At 36.4% G+C, this 20732-nt stretch overlaps 1 protein-coding gene across 4 annotated transcripts in view; it reads right to left on the bottom strand.

Moving 5' to 3' along the window:
* Positions 1-20732, bottom strand: part of LOC125172450 (BEN domain-containing protein 5) — a 1495630-nt gene that overhangs the window by 717295 nt on the left and 757603 nt on the right. For all 4 annotated transcript variants that reach the window (XM_047870552.1, XM_047870553.1, XM_047870551.1 and 1 more), the window contains one exon: positions 13707-13801. In XM_047870552.1, the coding sequence (XP_047726508.1) occupies positions 13707-13801 (95 nt within the window). The remainder of the gene's footprint in view (positions 1-13706; positions 13802-20732) is intronic.

Raw genomic sequence — 20732 nt, 5'->3', positions numbered from 1 at the left:
TATGATAATTATATACAGTATTCCACCCTACTTTTGCTTTATACAAGATCAGCATTTTTCTGAATTATTACAAATGACTGAAAGCCATTTATTTTTTTTATTTTTTTTTTTAAATTTTTTTAACGTTTATTTATTTTTGAGACAGGGAGAGACAGAGCATGAACGGGGGAGGGTCAGAGAGAGGGAGACACAGAATCTGAAACAGGCTCCAGGCTCCGAGCCATCAGCCCAGAGCCTGACGCGGGGCTGGAACTCACGGAGCGCGAGATCGTGACCTGGCTGAAGTCGGACGCTTAACCGACTGCACCACCCAGGCGCCCGAAAGCCATTTTTAAATTAAATTTTTTTCAATGTTTATTTATTTTTGGGACAGAGAGAGACAGAGCATGAACGGGGGAGGGGCAGAGAGAGAGGGAGACACAGAATCGGAAACAGGCTCCAGGCTCCGAGCCATCAGCCCAGAGCTTGACGCGGGGCTCGAACTCCCGGACCGTGAGATCGTGACCTGGCTGAAGTCAGACGCTTAACCTACTGCGCCACCCAGGCGCCCCATGAAAGCCATTTTTAATGTATATATAATATTGCATCAAGTTGCTCACTATAATTTACTAATATTGGGTTTGCACATTTAGGCTGATTTGACTTGCTGTTATTATCAACCACACTATAATGAACACCTTTGTACACACATATTTTTCAATATTATGTATATTTTCTGATTGTTTAAATCTCAAAACAGTATTGACAGGGCTAGGACTCAGATTTTTAGATTCCCATTCCTGATCTCTTTCTACTACATTTTCCAACTCTTAAACTACTAAACTACATGGACATTTAAATATAATGCCATTTAAAGTTTCCATGTAAATGTTCAGGTTTTCTTAGGCAAAAGGAATCACTTTGAAATTTAACCTAAATGCAAACATAGCCCTCAATTATTATCTTGTAAGAAAATGTTCAAGGGTAATTGGTAATAACATTAAAATTAATGATAAAACTAGAGTATTAGTGTATTAAGCCAATTTGCTTTTGTGGCCTTTGGTTTTATCTCCCCAATGTTAACACACAGTCATTTCTCTGTTCTGTCCTTGGAGTTGCCTCCCTGAGTCTTCATTTCTGTAGAAATGGACTTCAAGCTGTATTACAAAGCTATAATCATCAAGACAGTATGGCACTGGCACAAAAACAGACACTCAGATCAATGGAACAGAATAGAAAACCCAGAAATGGACCCACAAATGTATGACCAACTAATCTTTGACAAAGCAGAAAGGAATATCCAATGGAAAAAAGATAGCTTCTGCAACAAATGGTGTTGGGAAAACTGGACAGCAACATGCAGAAGAATGAACCTGGACCACTTTCTTAAACCACACAAAAATAAATTCAAAGTGGATGAAAGACCTAAATGTGAGACAGGAGACCATCAAAATCCTAGAGGAGAACAGCCTCTTTGACATTGGCCATAACAACTACTTACTAGACATGTCTCTGGAGGCAAGGGAAACAAAAGCAAAAATGAAGTATTAGGACTTCATCAAGATAAAGGCTTATACATCTGGGTGGCAAACAGACACAAGAAAAGATACTCAATACCACTCATCATCAAGGAAATTCAAATCAAAAGCACAATTAGTTATCACTTCACACCATTCAGAATAGCTAGAATCAGGGAGCCTAGGGTGGCTCCGTCAGTTAAACAACTGACTCTTGATTTCAGCTCAGGTCATGGTCTCAGGGTCATAAGATTGACCCTGCATTGGGCTCCATGCTGGGTGTGAGCCTGCTTAAGACTCTCTCCCTCTCTTTTCCCCCCCACTGCTTGCACACAATCTCTCCCCTGCCAAAAAAAAAAAAAAAAAAAAAAAGGAAAAGAAAAAAAATACCAAAAGCTAAAATCAAAAACTCAAGAAACAACAAATATTGGCAGGGATGTGGAGAAATAGTCCTCATGGACTGTTGGTTGGAAGGCAAACTGGTGCAGCCACTGTGGAAAACAGTTTGGAGGTTCCTAAAAAAGCTAAAAAATAAAACTACTCTATGATTCAGTAATCACACTACTGGGTATTTACTCAAAAAATACAAAAACACTGATTCAAAGAGATGCACGCACCCCTATGTTTATGGCAGCATTATTTACAATACCAAATTCAGAAGCAGCACAAGTATCCACGGACACATGAATAGATAAACAAAATGTGGTATATATACAATGGAATTTTATTAAGCCATAAAAAGGAATGAAATCTTGCCATTTGCAACAACATGGATAGAGATAGAGAGTATAATACTATGTGAAATAAGTTCAGAGAAAGACAAGTATCATATGATTTCACTCATATGTGGAATTTAAGAAACAAATGAGCAATGGAAAAAGAGAGAGATATCAAGAAACTGAATCTTTATGATAGAGAATAATCTCATGGTTACAAGAGGGGAGGTAGATGTGGGGATGGGTGAAATAGGTGATGGAGATTTAAGAGTACATTTATCATGATGAAAAAAATTAGAATAGGATAGGATAGGATAGGATAGGATAGGATAGGATAGGATAGGATAGGATAGAATGAAATAAAATAAGAAACAGTATGGCTACAGGTCTCATAGATTTGGGACAGCTTCTTGACTCTTCCTCTGACTAGTTATGTGATCCTTTATGTGCCTTATTTTCTTCACCTGGAAGTGATAATCTCTGACTTTCACTGTCTCCTAGAGCTATTATGAGGATAGCATGATGAAAAATCATTTTCTAAAAAATAAAGTGTTTTGTACACTGTTTCATGTTATAACCAAAGAGTTAGACAGACTGGTTTCAATACAATTCTTGCAGAACAGTGGAGTCTTTAGACAAATACTTCTCTGTACTTTAGTTTCTTCCTGTGCAAAATGAGGGCTTTGGGCTAGGTGATCACCGAGACTACTTCCTTCTGAGATGTTGGCACCACATGTCACAAACACAAGGTTTCCTTACTCATGTCCTGGCCTGTGTGATTAGAGAGAAATCATGCAGCACATTAGCACAGTGAGTGCATTATTTGAGGTTAATTAACGGTAGCCACTATTTGTGCTATACAAAAACAGGAGGTAAGATCTGAATTCATGTTTGATCACAAAGCCAATGTTTTTTTTTTTTTTCCTGCACCATGTTGTTACATTTCAGCCCCTTTACCTGGAGTAAAAGGAAAAGGAGGTAGTATGGCAGCAGAGAAGAAAGTGATGGGCCTGCCAGTCAGTCCCATGAGGACTCTGCACTTACTTGCTGTAAGAGGCTCTGCTATGCACTTACTTGCTGTATGATCTTGAGTGAGTCACTTATCCTCCTCACGACAAACACGACAGAGCTAAGTTAAATTCTCCACTCCAAAGCTTAAGCTATTAACCAGTACTATACTATAACAGGAAAAAGGATTAAGATTAAAATGAGCAACTCTACATTCAAATATAAGCTCTGTCATTTTCTAACTCTCCTAAACTATCTAGGCAAGTTACTTCATCACCCTGAGCCTTGGTATCATATGCTCATCTGTAAAATTGAGAAAGTGACAGATACCCTTCCCAAGGTTCCAAGAGAATCAAAGCACCTAGTACAATGTCTGAAAGCTGTTTATGGCAGAAAGATATACACTAAACTTGAATTAAATTGAACTGGACTCCCTACAAGGAGACTGGAATCGTAATATTTTAGTCCAGTTTGAATATGGAGAGATCTTGGAAGTCACCACCTTTAGGTTCATTAACCAGCAAATTATCTGCCCCTCACTCATTTCCTCATTTGTCTCACCATCCCATGACTGGGATTGTATCATATATCCTTTCTTTTTTTTATTGTTAAAAATGTTTATTTATTTTTGAGAGAGAAAGAGAGAGAGACAGGGTGTGAGCAGAGGAAGGGCAGAGAGACATAGGGACGGAATCCGAAGTAGACTCCAGGCTTTGAGACGTCAGCATGACCCGACCAGAAGTCGGATGCTTAACTGACTGAGCCACCCAGGCACCCTGCATGAATCCTTTCTTTCTCTCTTCCTTTCTGTGCTCCCTTCCATTTGAGTTCTGAGGTTAAACAATTATAATAACTACAGTGCTTTCCCAGCATGCCCTCTAATTTGACTGGGAATGCTGACAGCGATAGGGATGGTCCACCCTCCCTCCCAGTGCAGGAATCCTCCCCCCCCCGCCGTCTCCCTGACAGATGGCCATCCTCCTTCTACTGAGGCAGCTCTCGAACTCAGCACACACTGAGAGCCCCCCTGTTGCTGCACTGGTCTTATTGGTAGGATGCACTTTACAAAACTAAAGGAAATGGTTAGAAATTGTTACCAAGCTCAAAGTTTTCAACTTTTATTTGAAGGCAATGCGTCAGCAGTGAGGAAAGTGATAGGTAGACAAGTCATTCCCAAGTGGGCTCCGGGCTCTGCTATGCATTTACTTGCTGTATGATTTGTGACAAGTCATATATCTTCTTGCAGTTTCTATTTCCCCATCTGAAACAGCGTGGATAATAATCTGTATTTTATATAGAGTAGTGAGGAATATCAGTATATCTGTTTTTTAAAATAAAATTTGATTCAGATAACTGAGAAGTGAAACAGACAAAAGCACATTTGCTCTGGTGGAAATAAGAGAGAATGGCCTGCATTTTCAGTGAATTTTCTCCTTGCCCTATGCAAGAACTCTTCAGGCAGCACAGAGTGAAAATCACCTAGATTGGACAACTTTGCTGTACTCTGTGTAAAGAAATGATGGCACACAGAGGTTAAAGGACTTACTCCTGATTCATTCCATGAGCTTCTAGAAGACCCAGAGATGGAATACAGACTCAAGTGTATGTTACTCCTACCCCACTGCCTTATTTCTAGTTCTACATTTCCTCAGGTCACATGATTCTTTCTGGAATATGTTTTTTAGAGTTTTTCCTTTTGTTACACATTCAAAAAGACCCTCCCCATGTTTTTCTCATACCCCTCATTCAATCTTTAGGAAGCTTCAGATCCTTCTGCACTTGTTGACATTCTTCAAAATATTCTTATACTTTGGGGGCTTTTTTTGTAAAAGGAGTGGGGTAAGGAATACAGGTTTTACTTTTTGTTTTGACATAATTATTGATTCTCATGGATTTCCAAAAATAGTACAGAGAAGTCTTGTGTACCCTTCACCCAGTTTCCTTCAAAGGCTGCATCTTTCCTAACTATAGTTGTGAATAATGAATAACAATTTCAAAACCAGGAAATTTACATTGGTACAACATGTGTGTATAGTTCTACACCGTTTTATCACATATAATCACCACCACAATCAAGATACAGAACTATTTCATTACCACAAAGAGTTCTCAGATGCTACTGCTTTATGGTCACACCGACCCCACTCTCCCTTACCATTCTGTGACATTACACACACATAACTTATCACAGTCTATTGGTGATGACATATACCAAGCTGACTGAAGTGCAAAAACTACTTCCTTTTAAGTCCCTTTACCTTACTACGTATAATATTATGTTAGATATTTCCTCCACATACATTGTGCATCAGTGTTATAATTATTGCTTAAACATCAAACATAATTTAGAACACACAGAGCTAAAGGAGTTTATTGTATTACCTATATTTTTACTCTTTGTGTTGTCTTTTTCCTTTCTGACATTCCAAGAGTCCTTCTGCTATCATTTTTGTTTCAAGAACTTCCTTTTCCCATTCTTTTAGGGGAGGTCTTCTGTTGAATACTCTTAGTTTTTCCTTCACCCAAATGTCTAGATTTCTTGAAGAATGTTTTTTTGCTGGATATTGGATTCTGAGTTTACAGTTCTTTTCTTTCAACATTGAAGAAAACTGTGCCACTTCCCTTTGGTCTCTATAATCTTGGATGTCATCTGTTGTGTTCAAAATTTCCCCTTATGAGGTAAGGTGTTACTTTCTCTCACTGCTTTCAAGATTCTTTCTTGCCTTAGTTTGATTATGATGTTTCTTGGCATGGATTTCCCTCATTTTTTTTTTTTTTTTTTGGTTTTGGGTTCATTCACTCTCTTGAATCTATAGTTTTATGTCTTTTGTCAAATTTGAGGAGATTTCAGCTATTTTAAACACCTTTTTCACCACTCCTCAAATTCTAGTGACATGAATGTCACGCTATTGGTCTCATAGGTTCCTGAGGTTCTGTTCATTTTTCTTTTTAGTCAATTTTTTGTCTATTGTTTAGATCTAGTAACTTCTATTGTTCTATCCTCAAGTTCACTTATCCTATCCTCTGTCCCTGCACTCTCCTATTGATCCTTCTTCGAGTGTGTGGCAGAAGTCCAGACTTATGTGGTCTGACATCATGTAGAAGAGGAAAGGATTCATTACTGACTAGGAGGAATGAAATACCCAGTTCCCTACTTTTTTCTGACACCACCTGGTGGAAGGTTGGAACAAAGACGGAAGTCTAGGTTCCTCACCCCTCCTTTGTTGGTGAGGGTGGAAATGGACAGTTTTTTTTACCATGGTGTTCAGCTAGAGTGGGCAATTATTGTCTCAAAGTTTTCTGTCCTACCAGGCTGACCACCCCCTCCCCCTTTTATGTCTTTTGTTCAGCAAGAACAGGGTTTGGGGAAGATTTGTTTTTCACCTATGACCATTGGCATTTCTGGGTTAGGTTTCTGGCTTCTCAAGCAACCATTCTAGTATATGAAGCAAAAATGAAACCCACGGAACTCACCAATATAGCATTTCTCAGGTCCTGAGAGACTTAGCCAGTCTTCCCTCTTCTCTCCACCTTTCAGGTCTTTTATGTTTGTTACGTAAATAAGGTATATGCTTTTAGCTATACTTAGTGGGAGAAATAGGGAAGAGTGCATCTACTCCATCCTTTCCCAGAATGTTTGTAATGTCTTTTCTTTTTAATGCATTTATATTTGTTTTTTTAGAAACTCAGTTTTGACACTATACTAATGCCAATATTCTTAAGACACAAGTTCAAATGAGAACAAAAAAGAACAAAATGGACATCTTACAGCTTCTAAACTAGTTTTTTTTTATTCAATGACAATCCTTAATGCTGTCCAGATTGCAGTAAAACTGATAGAGACAGACCAAGAGTAGCATTTTAAATTGGTGGAACATATTTTGAGAGCATGCATAGCAGAAGCTTATAGCAATTAATCTTGTAATCTCTCCCTTAGGAGAATCTCTCTGATTCTAAAAAAATAATTTGACAAATCTACCTATTATAATATTATCTACTTTAGAAAAAATATATTAAAAAACTAAATGCTCACCAACAGAGATATAATAGAGTAAATTGTGAAAAGGAATAGAATATAAATGGGTATATATTTTTGATATTAGATTGCTGCTACATGAAAATGTGCTCATGGAAACAAAAACTAAAAAAGAATATGTAAAATTAAAAACAATTGTTAGATTTAGCAGAGGGATAATGTATTAATTCATTTATTTAACAGATATTTATTGAGTATGTACAATATACCAAGCACAGTTCAAGGTGCTAAGGATACATAAGTAAACAAAAAAAATGACAAAAATCCTTATTCTCATGATGCTTACTTTCTAATAGATATAGAGACAGCTAACAAAATAAATAATACATTATAGCTTGATAGATGGTAATAAGTGCTATACAGAAAAATAAAGCAGGAGGACTAGGTATATGGGGGGCCAGGGGATATAATTTAATTTTAAATGTATGACTTACTTGTTTTGAAAAATATTAATACATGAATTTACAATTTTTCAAACAAAATAGTATTTTTGTAACAATAGAGTAAAGCCCCATTATTTCAGAAAATATATCTTTAATTTCAAAATTTTAGTTTCTTTTTTCATAATATCAAGGATAAAGATTATCATTACATTAAGAATAGTACAGAGTGTGGGGCACCTGGGTGGCTCAGTTGGTTAAGCATCCGACCTCGGCTCAGGCCATGATCTCCTGGTTCGTGAGTTGAGCCCTGCATCGGGCTCTGTGCTGACAGCTCAGAGCCTGGAGCTTGCTTCGGATTCTGTGTCTCCCTCTCTCTCTGCCCCTCCCCTGCTCATGCTCTGTCTCTGTCTCTCCCTCAAAAATAAATAAACATTAACAAAATTTAAAAAACAAAGAATAATATAGAGCTATTGCTATTTGTACATAGCTATCACTATGCTTAATTCAAAAGAATATGTATTACAACTGCCCGTTTACTTGCTGTCTGTCTGAGGGCTTGTATCTCTTTCCTGAATTTTCATAGCCAAACATTTTAAAGAAGTTTATCTCACTCATTATCTCAGACAGCTGGCTTGAACTCCTGCCACGTCAGTAAAATGGCACTCAACAAAACCCCTAATAACCTCCACATTGCTACAAGCATTGGACATTTTAATACTTAAGTTATCTTTGACCTTCAGTAGCAGTTGGCATTGTTAGTCACTTCCTCTTTTTTAGAAAAGCCCTCTCCTCTTTATTACATGACACCATACTATCTTGGTTTTCTTCCCACCCCTCTGGTCAGTTCCTCTTATCCTCTTTGGTGAGCTTCTCATCCTCTACCTGACTTTTAAATTGAAGGATTTCTCAGAGGCCTATCCTAATCTTCCCTCTTTAGTCCATATGACCTCCCTCAGACATCACATCTGCCCCCACCATTCTGGTTATCATCTACAGGCTGATGACTCCTGAATTTGCATCTCAAGATTCCTCTCTTGAATCTCTCACCAATATATCCTACTGCCTACTTGACATATCTACTTGAATATCTCTCAGAAACTTCTAGCTGAATGTTTCCAAAGCCAAGCTAACCATCTCCTTTTTCCAATCAAATCTACCAAAGCTGTCTTTCCTCCTATAACCTTTGTCTTCCATAAACGGCACCACCACCGCTTCTGTTGCACATGCCAGAAAACCCAGGAGTCATCTAGAACTCCTGCCTCTCTTTAATCTCCACATCTAGTCAATCAAAAGGTTAAACTGATTCAGTCTTCTGTTAACCCTCAAATCCCTCCACTTGTTTTCATTGTTACCGTTATCAGCTGTAGCCTAAGGTATTACAAAAAACCTCCAAACAACTGTCTTCCTAAGATATTTTCTATTAAGCAATAAGACTGAACTTTCCAAAATGCCATTCTGGTCATGTCGTGCTCCTGCTTAATTTCTTTAAGTGCCTTCAGAATCAAGTCCAGTTCTTCACCTTGGCTTACAAAGCTCACCTCAGTCTCACTCCTACATACCACTCTAGTCATCTTCTCTTTAGAATTTAAGGTTCCAGGGGTGCCTGGGTGGCTCAGTCGTTAAGTGTCTGACTTCAATTTAGGTCATGATTTCGCAATCTGTGGGTTCGAGCCCTGCGTCAGGCTCTGTGCTGATAGTTCAGAACATGGAGCCTGCTTCATATTCTGTGTCTCCCTCTCTCTCTGTCCCTCCCCTGCTCATGCTCTCTCTCAAGAATAAATAAACATTTTTTAAAAATTAAAAAAAGAATTTCATGTTTCAATCATGTTGGCCTTTGCTCATCAAAGAGGTAATGTTCTTTCTCATCACTTGGCCTTCCAACACATTCTATTTCTTCACACATATCTCTGCCTACTATGATCTTACTGCTTTTGTCTTAGTTCTCAGCATAACACACCTAAGGAAGGTCTCTTATCCCTGGAGCAGCTTAAGTCTTAAATGCTGAATAGTTTCCACAGCATGCTTAATTCCCCCTGTTATAACAGTTATCACACTTTACTGTAGTTTTATGTTTCATGTCTAGCCCAACAGACTATGAGCTCTATCAGAACAGGAATTATATCTCTCCCCACTATTTTGTTCTGATGCCAAGCATAAGTCTTGGTCCATTGTAACTATTCAGTAAGGATTTATTGACAGGGAGAAGGAGGGAGGGAAAAAAGAAAAGGAGGGAGGGAGAGAAGGCATAACGCTTACTCAATTAGTCTTGAGTGAGTCAGGAAAAAAGAAAAGAAATGGGCAGGGAATTAAATGAGTTAATAAGCTATTTGAGACTTTTTAAAGTTATCCATTTCACATATGTTTCTTATAAAAACCTCAAGAAAGCTATTTTGCATTTTATAGTAAGGAAACTGAAGCTTATAAAAGAGTTGTTATAGCTCATCATGTTATATCTTCAATCTGGAAATCCATTTCCTTAATTTTGTTCACGTCCCATTTCCTTGAGATCTAGGTGAAGTACCAAGTGCATGCAAAGCTTCTTCTTTACTCTCCATAGCCGTAATCATGTAGTTTTCTTCCTCTTCTCTAGTCCCACATCATATTTTACATAATTCCCTAATGTTTATTGGCACAATGCTCCTTATACTGTACTTATTTCTGTTTGTGTTCCATTTAAATTTTTAGAAAATAAAATCTTAAAGAAATAATCCATATCACATTATTCATATTATCAGATTCATATGATCACCCCAGAACCTAGTAGAAAGTTAGATGTTCAATAAAATTGTGTTAAATGGAAGCCACCTCTAAGGTTTAGTCTAATCTTCTCAATCTACTATAACAGACAAGTCAACCAGAAAAGTTATTCCAGATCTACCAAAGGTCACACAGCAGTATGTAACTCTCTGCTTATTTGGGTCTCCTTTCCCCACCTTCTCCATGCAGAGAATATGGGAGGAACAGTAAACTTGGAGTCCTGGGGTCTCTGGCTAATGCCACCACTTACTGCTTGTGTAAATATCCTAGGCTTAGTTTCTGCTTAGGTAAGAATACAGATTTTGGCTGTCTTTTAATGCCAGTCCCTGCAGTGGCTATCAAAAAGCAATCTCAGCCTTGGACAATATTAAAACATATTAATGCATTGTGGTTGCAGAAACTTGAGCTAACAACTAACACTTCTTAAAAAGTCTAATATGGAAACAAAATTAGAGTGAACTAAAATAGGCAGAAAAACTGCAAAAAAAAACCTTCTCCATTTTGTTGCTAGGTATTCTCACTTTATCTCCTCAAGGCCGAATAGCCTTGAGTGGCCATATATTTGCACAATGGCTTTTTAGTTGCTTCTTTTGCTCATCTTCTTTCTACAACTAATTGATTTCCAGACCTGTACTAAGGCCTGAAGGCATCTTTACTTGACATCAGTTATGACCCCTATAACAGAAATGAAGAAGAATGTTATATTTCACCTAGAAAAGTACCTTTTCCTAATCTGGTATATATTTCATCCAGGAAAATTAGAATTTTCAATACTTTTTATGAAGTAAGAGTTTTTTTCAAAGCCTGGTTGAAATATTAAAGGAAGTGAAGCCCACAGGTAAGAAAAGTATCAGAAATGTGTCCTTTTGTTTGGTTGCCTTGGTTTTGGGAAAACTGGAATTAGGAAAACACTAGAGGAGCTATTCTAATACTGGGATCTATAATGTATTTGTCAGTCTTAAGCCAGGCTGTTGTCTAGAATCCTAAATTGTGATGCACTCCACAGGGCCAATAAAATCTAATATTAAGAGAGCCAGTCATGTACACTTTTTGTGTTGGCCTAAAAACATTTAGAATAATGACTATTGCAAGACAGGTTCTGGTACAGGTAACTGACACAAGAAACAGAATAAAATCCTAGGCAGAAAGCACCAAAGGGCAGAATGAATCCTTGGAGCAAACCAGTAGCAAAGAGAGAAACAATTATGGCAGGTAAAGATCAGTTAATAAAATTCTAAAAAGAAAGTTCTCTTTGAGAACAGATCTCTTCTGTCATATTCATACTGTATCCCCAACATCTAAGATAGTACATGGCACATTAAGATAATAAAATCCTACTAAGTAAACAAATATCTCAGTCTGGATTGAAGAAAGGGAGCTATGAAAGAAGTGAGTAGCTTTGCATCCAAAGTCTGGGGATAGCAAAGTAAAAAAGACAAGAAATGAGGCATATCAACAACCTGATTTGCTCTGGTACTTAGTGCCTTACTGGACTGATGAACTACAATAAAGTCAATTCTGAACATTTAAACTCTTTCAGACTATTAGAGAAGCCCAATGACTGGATAATGGCTGCTTCTGAGAGCCTGCCAATATTGGATAAGAGCACTAACTTAATCCTCAGGTATTATAATATAAATGCAAGGGCTCATTAATATTTCAAAATCTTGTCAAGAGCCCTGACAGAGAGGCCCCAAATGATAATCCATATGAAACAAAACAAAACAAAATGATTAAGGCTTAAGGATTTTAAAAGCATGAAAAAAGAGAAGACTCCAGCATTGAACAGTTGGGGAAAAAGGATAGTGATTACCGTTGCTGGGTAAGATCCTAACACAGAGCCTAATAAAAGAAGTACAATGTTATTTTGAGGGTTCTCATGAGCAGATAAACAGTGATGTCCTTTTGTTAGCAAGGTTTGAAGTACACATCTACACATATACCTATTAGCAGAGAGACATGCTATATTATTATCCACTGGGCTGAATTCAGAAACTCAAAACAAAGGCTTATCCCTTGCCCAGATCCCATTGTCAAAGGAGATCCAGGAACAGGAGTATAGTTGACTTGATGCAGCAAAGCAAAAAACAGGCCCAGGAAGATATTTTTATCTTTTAATAAACAGTTTTCATTATCATTGAATGCCTACACTTTCATAAACCTGAGCTTCATAGCCCAGCATTTATAGAAAATTGCCAAGTATCGTTTGTAGATAAAAGCACAATTCAATATTTATGAATTGCTACTTTTCTATAAATATAGACATTTGGAGATGATCTCCTCACTAGTCATTAAAATTTGAACAGGGATCAAAGCTAGAATAATATTAACAATTCTCACATTTGTATAGTGTTTTACATAATACTATTAATAATAGATGACATTTATTGAGCACTTAGCAAGTGCCAGGCACTTTACATGTAAATTCTCATAACAAATTCAGTTTAGTTCAACAAGCATTCAATTAATACCTACTGTGTGATAGATGAATAACACTGGTTTCTGTCTTTAAAAACTCTCATCTTGTTGCATTCAATCAATGTTTGTTGAAAGAATAAATGAATGGATGAATGAAAAATTAATTGGTTTGAATGGTAGTGTGAGGTAATAAAAAATGACACAGGCTCCTCCTTTAACTATCTATGGTCTTGAGAAAGTACTTAACCTCTCGTAGCCTCTATTTTTTCATCTGTAATATGTGAATATTTAAGCTCTCCCTTGTAAAACTGTTATGACAATAGTGACAGCAAATGCTCTCAGTAAGTGAGAGCAGTTATCGTCATCATCACTGCCATAATTATTACTATTACTAAGCAAGCTTATCAAACTCTCTTCACCCTTCTATAGCATGGGACAAATATAACTTTAACATCCACAAAGCACATAGCATCTATACAAAAACACCACAAACACGAAGCAAAGCAAGGGAAATCTACTAAATTGCAGTTCCCAGTGCTCTGCTGGTACAACATCTGTGTTCAGGCTAGGAAACAAAACAAAACAACATAGCATCAACTTCAATTATGTTTCCAAAGATACTATGATAAAAGACCAACAAGACAGGAAGTTCACCAAGTAACAGACTGTACCTTCCTTCATAATAGAATGCTGGTCACTCCATATATGGAACTATGTTCCCTATTCCAACATTCTCAAAGAATCGTACCTAGAGCCCAGACAATGGCCATCAAGAAACTCATCTTACTCCTGTCAATGCCAGTGAGACTAAGCACTGCCATCCAGCATGTAAACTTTGAGATCTGGACAAATTCTCCAACCATAAGTGGGTCCCATTCTGTGGGTCACTTACCATTTGGGTCTGCTAGTAGATTTCACCATAGGGGCCATTCCATCTCTATAAAGACTCTTGGTTTTACTGAAGTTAACAATGTTGAAGATGACTCTCTGAAAGAAAGGGAAAAGTTTATCAGAAGACTATGCTATCCAAGTTCCTTTTCCTGCTAATTAGGAATGGAAACAATAAGCAGGGTTAAAGGAAGCCATATGGACTATTTGCCACCAGTATAGTGAGAATAAATGGTGCCCACAGAAATACAATGTGTTTGTGCCAGTTTAGTGTAATAGTCAAGAGCACAGACTCTGTAACCTGGAAGCCTGAGTTTTAATCCCACTCTACCACTCTCAAACTGTGTGACTTTGCCAAGCTACTAAACCTTTCTATACCTCGGTTTCCTCATTGGAAAATGGAGATAATAATAGTACCTAGGATTTAAGTTAATATATGCACAGTGTTTGGAACCATTCTTTGTACATAATTAATGCTACATAAGTTTTAGCTATTATTATTAACTGTGCCTCTCTCCAGCATGACCTAGAATTTACATGGAAATGAACAACAGTATTGTTAGAGTAACAGTAGTACATTTGAAGTTCAACCAAACTAAAGATAATAATTGAGTGCAAAACTGATGTTAAAAAATTCTGCAACTGCTCAGCACCCCTTTTACTAGACCTGGAGAATATATGTCCTCTTTTGCGCCACTTTTTGTTATCCTCTGCTGGGGCAAGTTGTACTGAGCTCAACCCTAATCTCAGCAACAACTCATAGAAGCATAGGTACTTCCCCTCTCTGGTCCTCAACTTTAAAATGGGGGAGTGGAGTGTTCTAGATGAGTAAAGTCTTTCCAGAAGGATAGTCTAGTTAAAAGAGATTAGCTTTTGTTTTAGTAGTCAACTTCACTATAGGTGAAGAAGAGAGATGAGGAAAGATAAGGGAATTGCGGTTAAAAGACACTTTGTGGCTCCTGAAATAGTCCAAAAAAAAAAAAAAAAAGAGGATGGGGACCAGAGCAAGGGCAACCAGAATAGTTGGGAAAAAAAGGAAAATTTTCAAAAGGTTACAATATGCTGGGTTTTCTATCCATAGGCAATTAAAGAGAGGGGAGCATCAAAATTTACATATTATCTCACTTAGCAAACATTTATTGTGTGAGGTATTATATAATATTAAGTCCAGGAATTTTGTTCATTTTTATAAATTTTTAAATATTGTTCTATAACTATACAAAATATTAACATATCCATTTTACATAAGTGGAAGCTGAGCTCAGAGAGGCTAATTAACTTGTCCAAAGTCATGCAATTAACAGAAGACTTGATATTTGAATCCAGGGAATAAAAAGATAAGTAAAATGTCCGTTATCTCTACCCTTGAATTACTCACTAAGGTTCCAAAATTCTATAATTCTAACCAAGTCTATTTTCTAAAGTAAGGGCAGGAATAAATATAATGGTAATTTTTTAAGGCTTTAACATTTTTTCTTCTTAAAAGAGAAAATCAAAGCTATTTTCTCAGGTTTCATATTCGGGACTACCATGAAATGCTTTCTTCTATGAAATAAACTCTTAGGAATAACATGTTTTCCTTTCTCCTCAGAGACCTACCTATTGACCCCATCACCAGGCATTTCAGTTGCAGACCTCTCTTCTGTCATTAAATTAAGTCATCAAGAATGTCTAAGGCTGTTCAATTATTAATAACATGGACCTGCCTGTTGTCAGTTCAATTACTTCTCCCAGCGTCTTGGCCACTGTCTGATTTAAGAAAATCAATATCAAGGGGACAAATTGCCTTTGAATCTCACAGGGCTTATTCCCCCCTTTCTCTTCTGAGATTTTCCAAGTGTCAGATCCATTTCCGGTGAACCTGGAAGTTACACTGCACTTTCAGGATCTAGATTAATACTGAATGCAATGAAAATCCAATACATAAATAATGTTCATATGTGAAGCTGGAATAAAGAAATGAGAAAGCAAAATATCTGTTGATCATTAATATCCTACTAAGTTCCAGTAAAATTTCCTAGGTGTTTTAAATATGCTATATTATTTAAATATTCCATCCATAAACAAAAACTGTCTATTTTAGCCTAGTTTTAGATGTGAAGAAATTGAAGCTAATAAAGGACAATAAAGACTATACTTCCTCTATGACATCCCATGCAAAAAGAACACCATTCTCCTCTCAAGCTTTTTTTAAATGTTTTCTAGTCTGTTTAGCAAGGCAACATGTGGCTATGAGAATCAAAGGTATTTGGAAGTAGGCAGTGCAGGAAATCTTGGCTTTCCATATTTTACACTTCAGTATCTACTATTTACCCCAATGCATCACAAGAAATGGCATCCATAAGGTAATGGTAATGACAATTATAATAATAGCTAACAATTCCTGAGTACCTTCTATGTACCAAATTATGAGTTCAGCACTCATTCACACTATTTCAATATGTTTCATATTAGAATCGCCTCATTGTATGTTAGAATCATTTGGATAGCTTTTAAAAACTACTGACTCTTGGGCCTCAACACCAATCACAGTCTCTGATATCTGATATATTATTTCATTTGTTTTGAGGATAATGAACTTTTTGGACAGGGACTATTTATTTTCCTTTATTTATGGGTGAGGCAAGTAATACTGAGTGTAAGTAAATTAAAATCACATAAATAATAAGTAGTAGAGCCAGAATTTGAAGCAAGTCCATTGACTCAAAAGTAATAAGATCATGGACATTCCAGACAGATGCATCTGAACTGAAACCCAGCTCTCCACTAGTTCTGTGAGTTTGGGCAAAATAATTTTATATTGATTATTTATATCTGAAATTGGGATGATAATAGCACCCTCACAAAGTTTTATAAGAATCTGTGAGATTATATATAAATCACCCAGCACATTATACCTAGCTCATAAAAGGTACTCAATATTTATTAAGCCTTCCTCCTTATATTCAATAAAATAGGATCTTTTAGTTCATTAACAACTTCTTCTTTCTTTTCTTCATTTCTTTTTCTTTCTTCTTTAATTTTTTTAAAATTAAAGACAGAGAGAGACAGAGCATGAGCAGGGAAGTGGCAGAGAGAGAGGGAGACACAGAATCCTAAGCAGGCTCCAGGCTCTGAGCTGTCAGCACAGAGCCTGATGCAGGGCGGGAACTCACAAACTGCGAGCAGAAACTCACATGACCTGAGCTGAAGTCTGACACTTAACTGACTGAGCCACCCAGGTGCCCCTCTTTTTCTTTCTTCTTTAGATTTAAATTTTTAATCCAGGATTCTTGTTTTAGCAATATGGTGCTTGAGATAAGAGCTTTGTAAATAGTGACCTGCAGCACACTGTTAGACTCAGACTGGATTATAGCTCTCAATCAGCCATATGTTTGAGGCCTAGAGCTCTGTCCATTCTGACAGAGGGGTTCATGGTGTTATAGAAGAGTACAAGCTTTATTCTAGGTGTAAGCCATCGAGAGGCCCAATGTAGCTGGGTGTGTAGTGAAGAGACTGTGTGCTGTCTAGGCAGTGGATCTGATTCTCTGACTTTGCAAATATCTGATAATTTTGTCCAATCATGAGTAAATTTCCCATTTAAGGTTGTCTAGGGTAGCGCCAGGGACTATTCTAAATAGGCACGTGCATTCTGAAAATTTGTGGGTCATCACAATTTTAAAATAATTCATTATCTAACAACATTTATTAAAAGTTTGCTTAGATTTGAAAGTCATTTGATTTTCACATGAAATTCCAACATCGCAATTATAAGTGGAAGGAAAGGGAGAGTTGTTCAATGACTTAAATATAATTTCACATAGTTTAAATATTTGAACAGTTTTAAATTTTTTATTACTTTATTGTGTGAACACTTTCTTATTGATGGTGACTATTAAGATTTTGAAGATATTGTCACTGAAAAGTCTCGATTACAAATTGCATATATCCATTTCAGAAATAAAAACCTCATATAAAAATGATATGTTCACAGACACAAACTGATAAGTTTCAATTAAAAATTTGAAGATTTAAAAAATAAATTTAGCATTTGATTTCCACTTTAGATTTAAAATGGAGGCATTTCATTCCAAACATCCTGGCTCATGCAGATTTAAATTCTCATTTGCTGTCCTTGCATGGATGTTAAATATAAGTTCCTAGATACCAAGACCAATAAAACCTGCTTTCTGCATGTTCTCAAATATTCCTGTGGTTTCTAGAAATTTGCAGAAGGCTATCTATGGCAGTATTCTCCAAAATTTTTCATGCCTAGGCACAAATAGAAAATAATATTAAGGCAGATGGAAAAAATGATATTGTGCAGAATGTTAGGGTACCTGGGGAACATTTAGTTGGAACATTTGGTTGGAAAACCATATGAAGTTTGGTGAAAAAAATAAACACACTGTGTTGAGAACATTCTTTACATAAAGAGCCTCTAATGAAAAAAAAAAAAAAGAAAAAGAAAGAAACAAACAAACAAATCCAGAGTCCAGAAAAATACACAGGTGCAGAAAGGTTATTGGTCTCGGTATCTAAGAACTTACATTTTAACATCCATGCAAGGATAGCAAATGAGAACTTAAATCTGCATGAGCCAGTATGTTTGGAATGAGATGTCTCCATAACACTACTACTCTCAAAATGATTTAGTATTCATAGAACTATGGTCTAGAAAGAAATCATTCACAGTGGAGATGACAAAGAAGTATGCCTATCTATTTCTGGGTTTGGGGTAGAAACAAATAATTAAAAAGAAAATAGGCTAGAACATATTTGGGTTCAGGTTTGAATTTATACTATAGCTTCAACTTAAGAACCCAGGTCAAGAACTTAAAATAAATTTAGTTACAGGCAAATAGTCCTACAGAACCTAGTGAAAACAATGAAAAGTTGTTTTGAATGCACACATTTCAACCCAGGAACATAGGATTTCCATAAATAAAGTCCTGTGGAGGTTAACATTTCACAGAAATTTATAAAACACATAAGGAAACAATCCACACTAAAAGTAAGAATCAGCTAGAAAAATAGATAAATGAATTTGGCCACAAAGAATTTCAAGTTATAAAACTATCTGGTCAACTATAAATAAAGTATTTTTGTAATGACTAAAAAGTTAAAATAATGTTTCAAACACATGAAAACAGAACAAAATAAATAAAAAAAAATTAAAGACCAGAAATATTTTCTAAAAAATTAAACAGAGCTTCTAGAAATATATTTTTTACACTAATTGAACTTAAATTCAGTAGATAGGTTAGAATGCAGAATAGATGACATTTCCAAAACTCAACACTGTATATTCAGACGATAAAAAGTATGACAAAGGGATACAGAGGAAAAAATAAAAATCTGCATTAGATATGAATTTTAGAAAGAAGCTAAAAGAAACTAGCATTTTCTCAAAAGAAAATGCTACTCAGATTTCAAGAATAACAACTCAGTCCAAAGCAGGATTTAAAAAATCTAGATGGGGCGCCTGGGTGGTACAGTCGGTTAAGCGTCCGACTTCAGCCAGGTCACGATCTCGCGGTCCGTGAGTTCGAGCCCCGCGTCAGGCTCTGGGCTGATGGTTCAGAGCCTGGAGCCTGTTTCCGATTCTGTGTCTCCCTCTCTCTCTGCCCCTCCCCCGTTCATGCTCTGTCTCTCTCTGTCCCAAAAATAAATAAACGTTGAAAAAAAAATTTTTAAAAAAATCTAGATATAGACACATCCCAGTGAAACTGCAGAATACCAACAATAAAGGACATTTTTTCAGAGCAAACCAGAGAAAACATAAATTACCCACAAAGACACAGGAAATTAGACTTAGACTTAAGACCAGCAACATGAGAGACCTGAAAATAACATACGATCACCCAAGAATGAAGGTAAAATAAATTTTCAGACAAAGCCTAAGAAGTATAGGAATTTCAGACCCTCAGTGAAGGAGCTACTTACTGAAGGATGAACTTCAAAGAAAGAAACTGAACACCAAATGTAAGAGTGGCAAGAAACAAAAGTGAGCAGAGAAACAGGTAAATCTAAATAAGAATTGACTACATAAAAATATTATTATGAAATAATAAATTTGAGGGGTGCTAATAAGTTTGCATAAAAACACTGGTTAACAATAACAGATGTGTTTGGGGCTGGGTTGAAGTGGAGGGAGGCAAAATCAGAGTTAAACTATGATAATGACTTTGTATGGTTCCAAAGGAGGACAGGGATGCTAATTAACTTAAGACATTATAACAAATAAGCATGGGGCAGTTCAAGAGCAATCACTATAATTACAGAAACAGGAGTTATAAATTCCAAATGAGTAACAGGAAAAAGAGAATAAAGAAAACATGGCAAATATAATAGAAAGTTTGACAGGACAGAGGATAAAAAGCAAGGAAAAAACGTTGTATATGGGAAGATCAAATAAGATAGTAAAAATAATTCCAAATATCAGTAATCAAAATATTGGAAATTGAATGATTAACATGTTTAAAAAATTTCCCAAACTGAATAGGAAAAAAAAATCCACATTTACCATCTTTACCAGGGAATGACTAAAATGTAAAGATATTTATTTACACAGTAATTTAAAGGTAATTTAAATGTAAAACAATATGCTCTTAAGGCTGAATAATATTCCATTGCATGTATATACCACATTTTCTTTATCTGGTTATCTATTGGACATTGTGTTCCTTCCACCTCTTCAATATTGTGAATGATACTATGAATGTGGGTGTTTATTTTTAAAGTTAGTTGTATTTAACAAGTCACAAAGTTCTTGAAAATCTGACAATTAGCCATTGAGACCTGGCACTGGCTGACTTCAGCATATTACTATCTGGAACCAATGAATGGGGGAGCACACAAACCTTCCCTGCAGGATTTTAAAACTGAGAAACTATGGGATGATTCAAAGCAAGACTCAGAACTAAGATGGCGCCATAGTGGGAGGCCCCTAGGCTTGCCTTGTCCTAGGAACACAGCTAGAGAAATGTTAGATCATTCTGAATACTTAGGAAATTGACCTAAGGACTGATAGAACAAACTGCACTACTAG

The sequence above is a fragment of the Prionailurus viverrinus genome, chromosome C1 (genome assembly GCF_022837055.1).
Source record: "Prionailurus viverrinus isolate Anna chromosome C1, UM_Priviv_1.0, whole genome shotgun sequence".
Classification (NCBI taxonomy): Eukaryota; Metazoa; Chordata; class Mammalia; order Carnivora; family Felidae; genus Prionailurus; species Prionailurus viverrinus.
The sequence above is the reverse complement of the archived record's forward strand: the minus strand, read 5'-3'. Positions and strand labels throughout refer to the sequence as shown.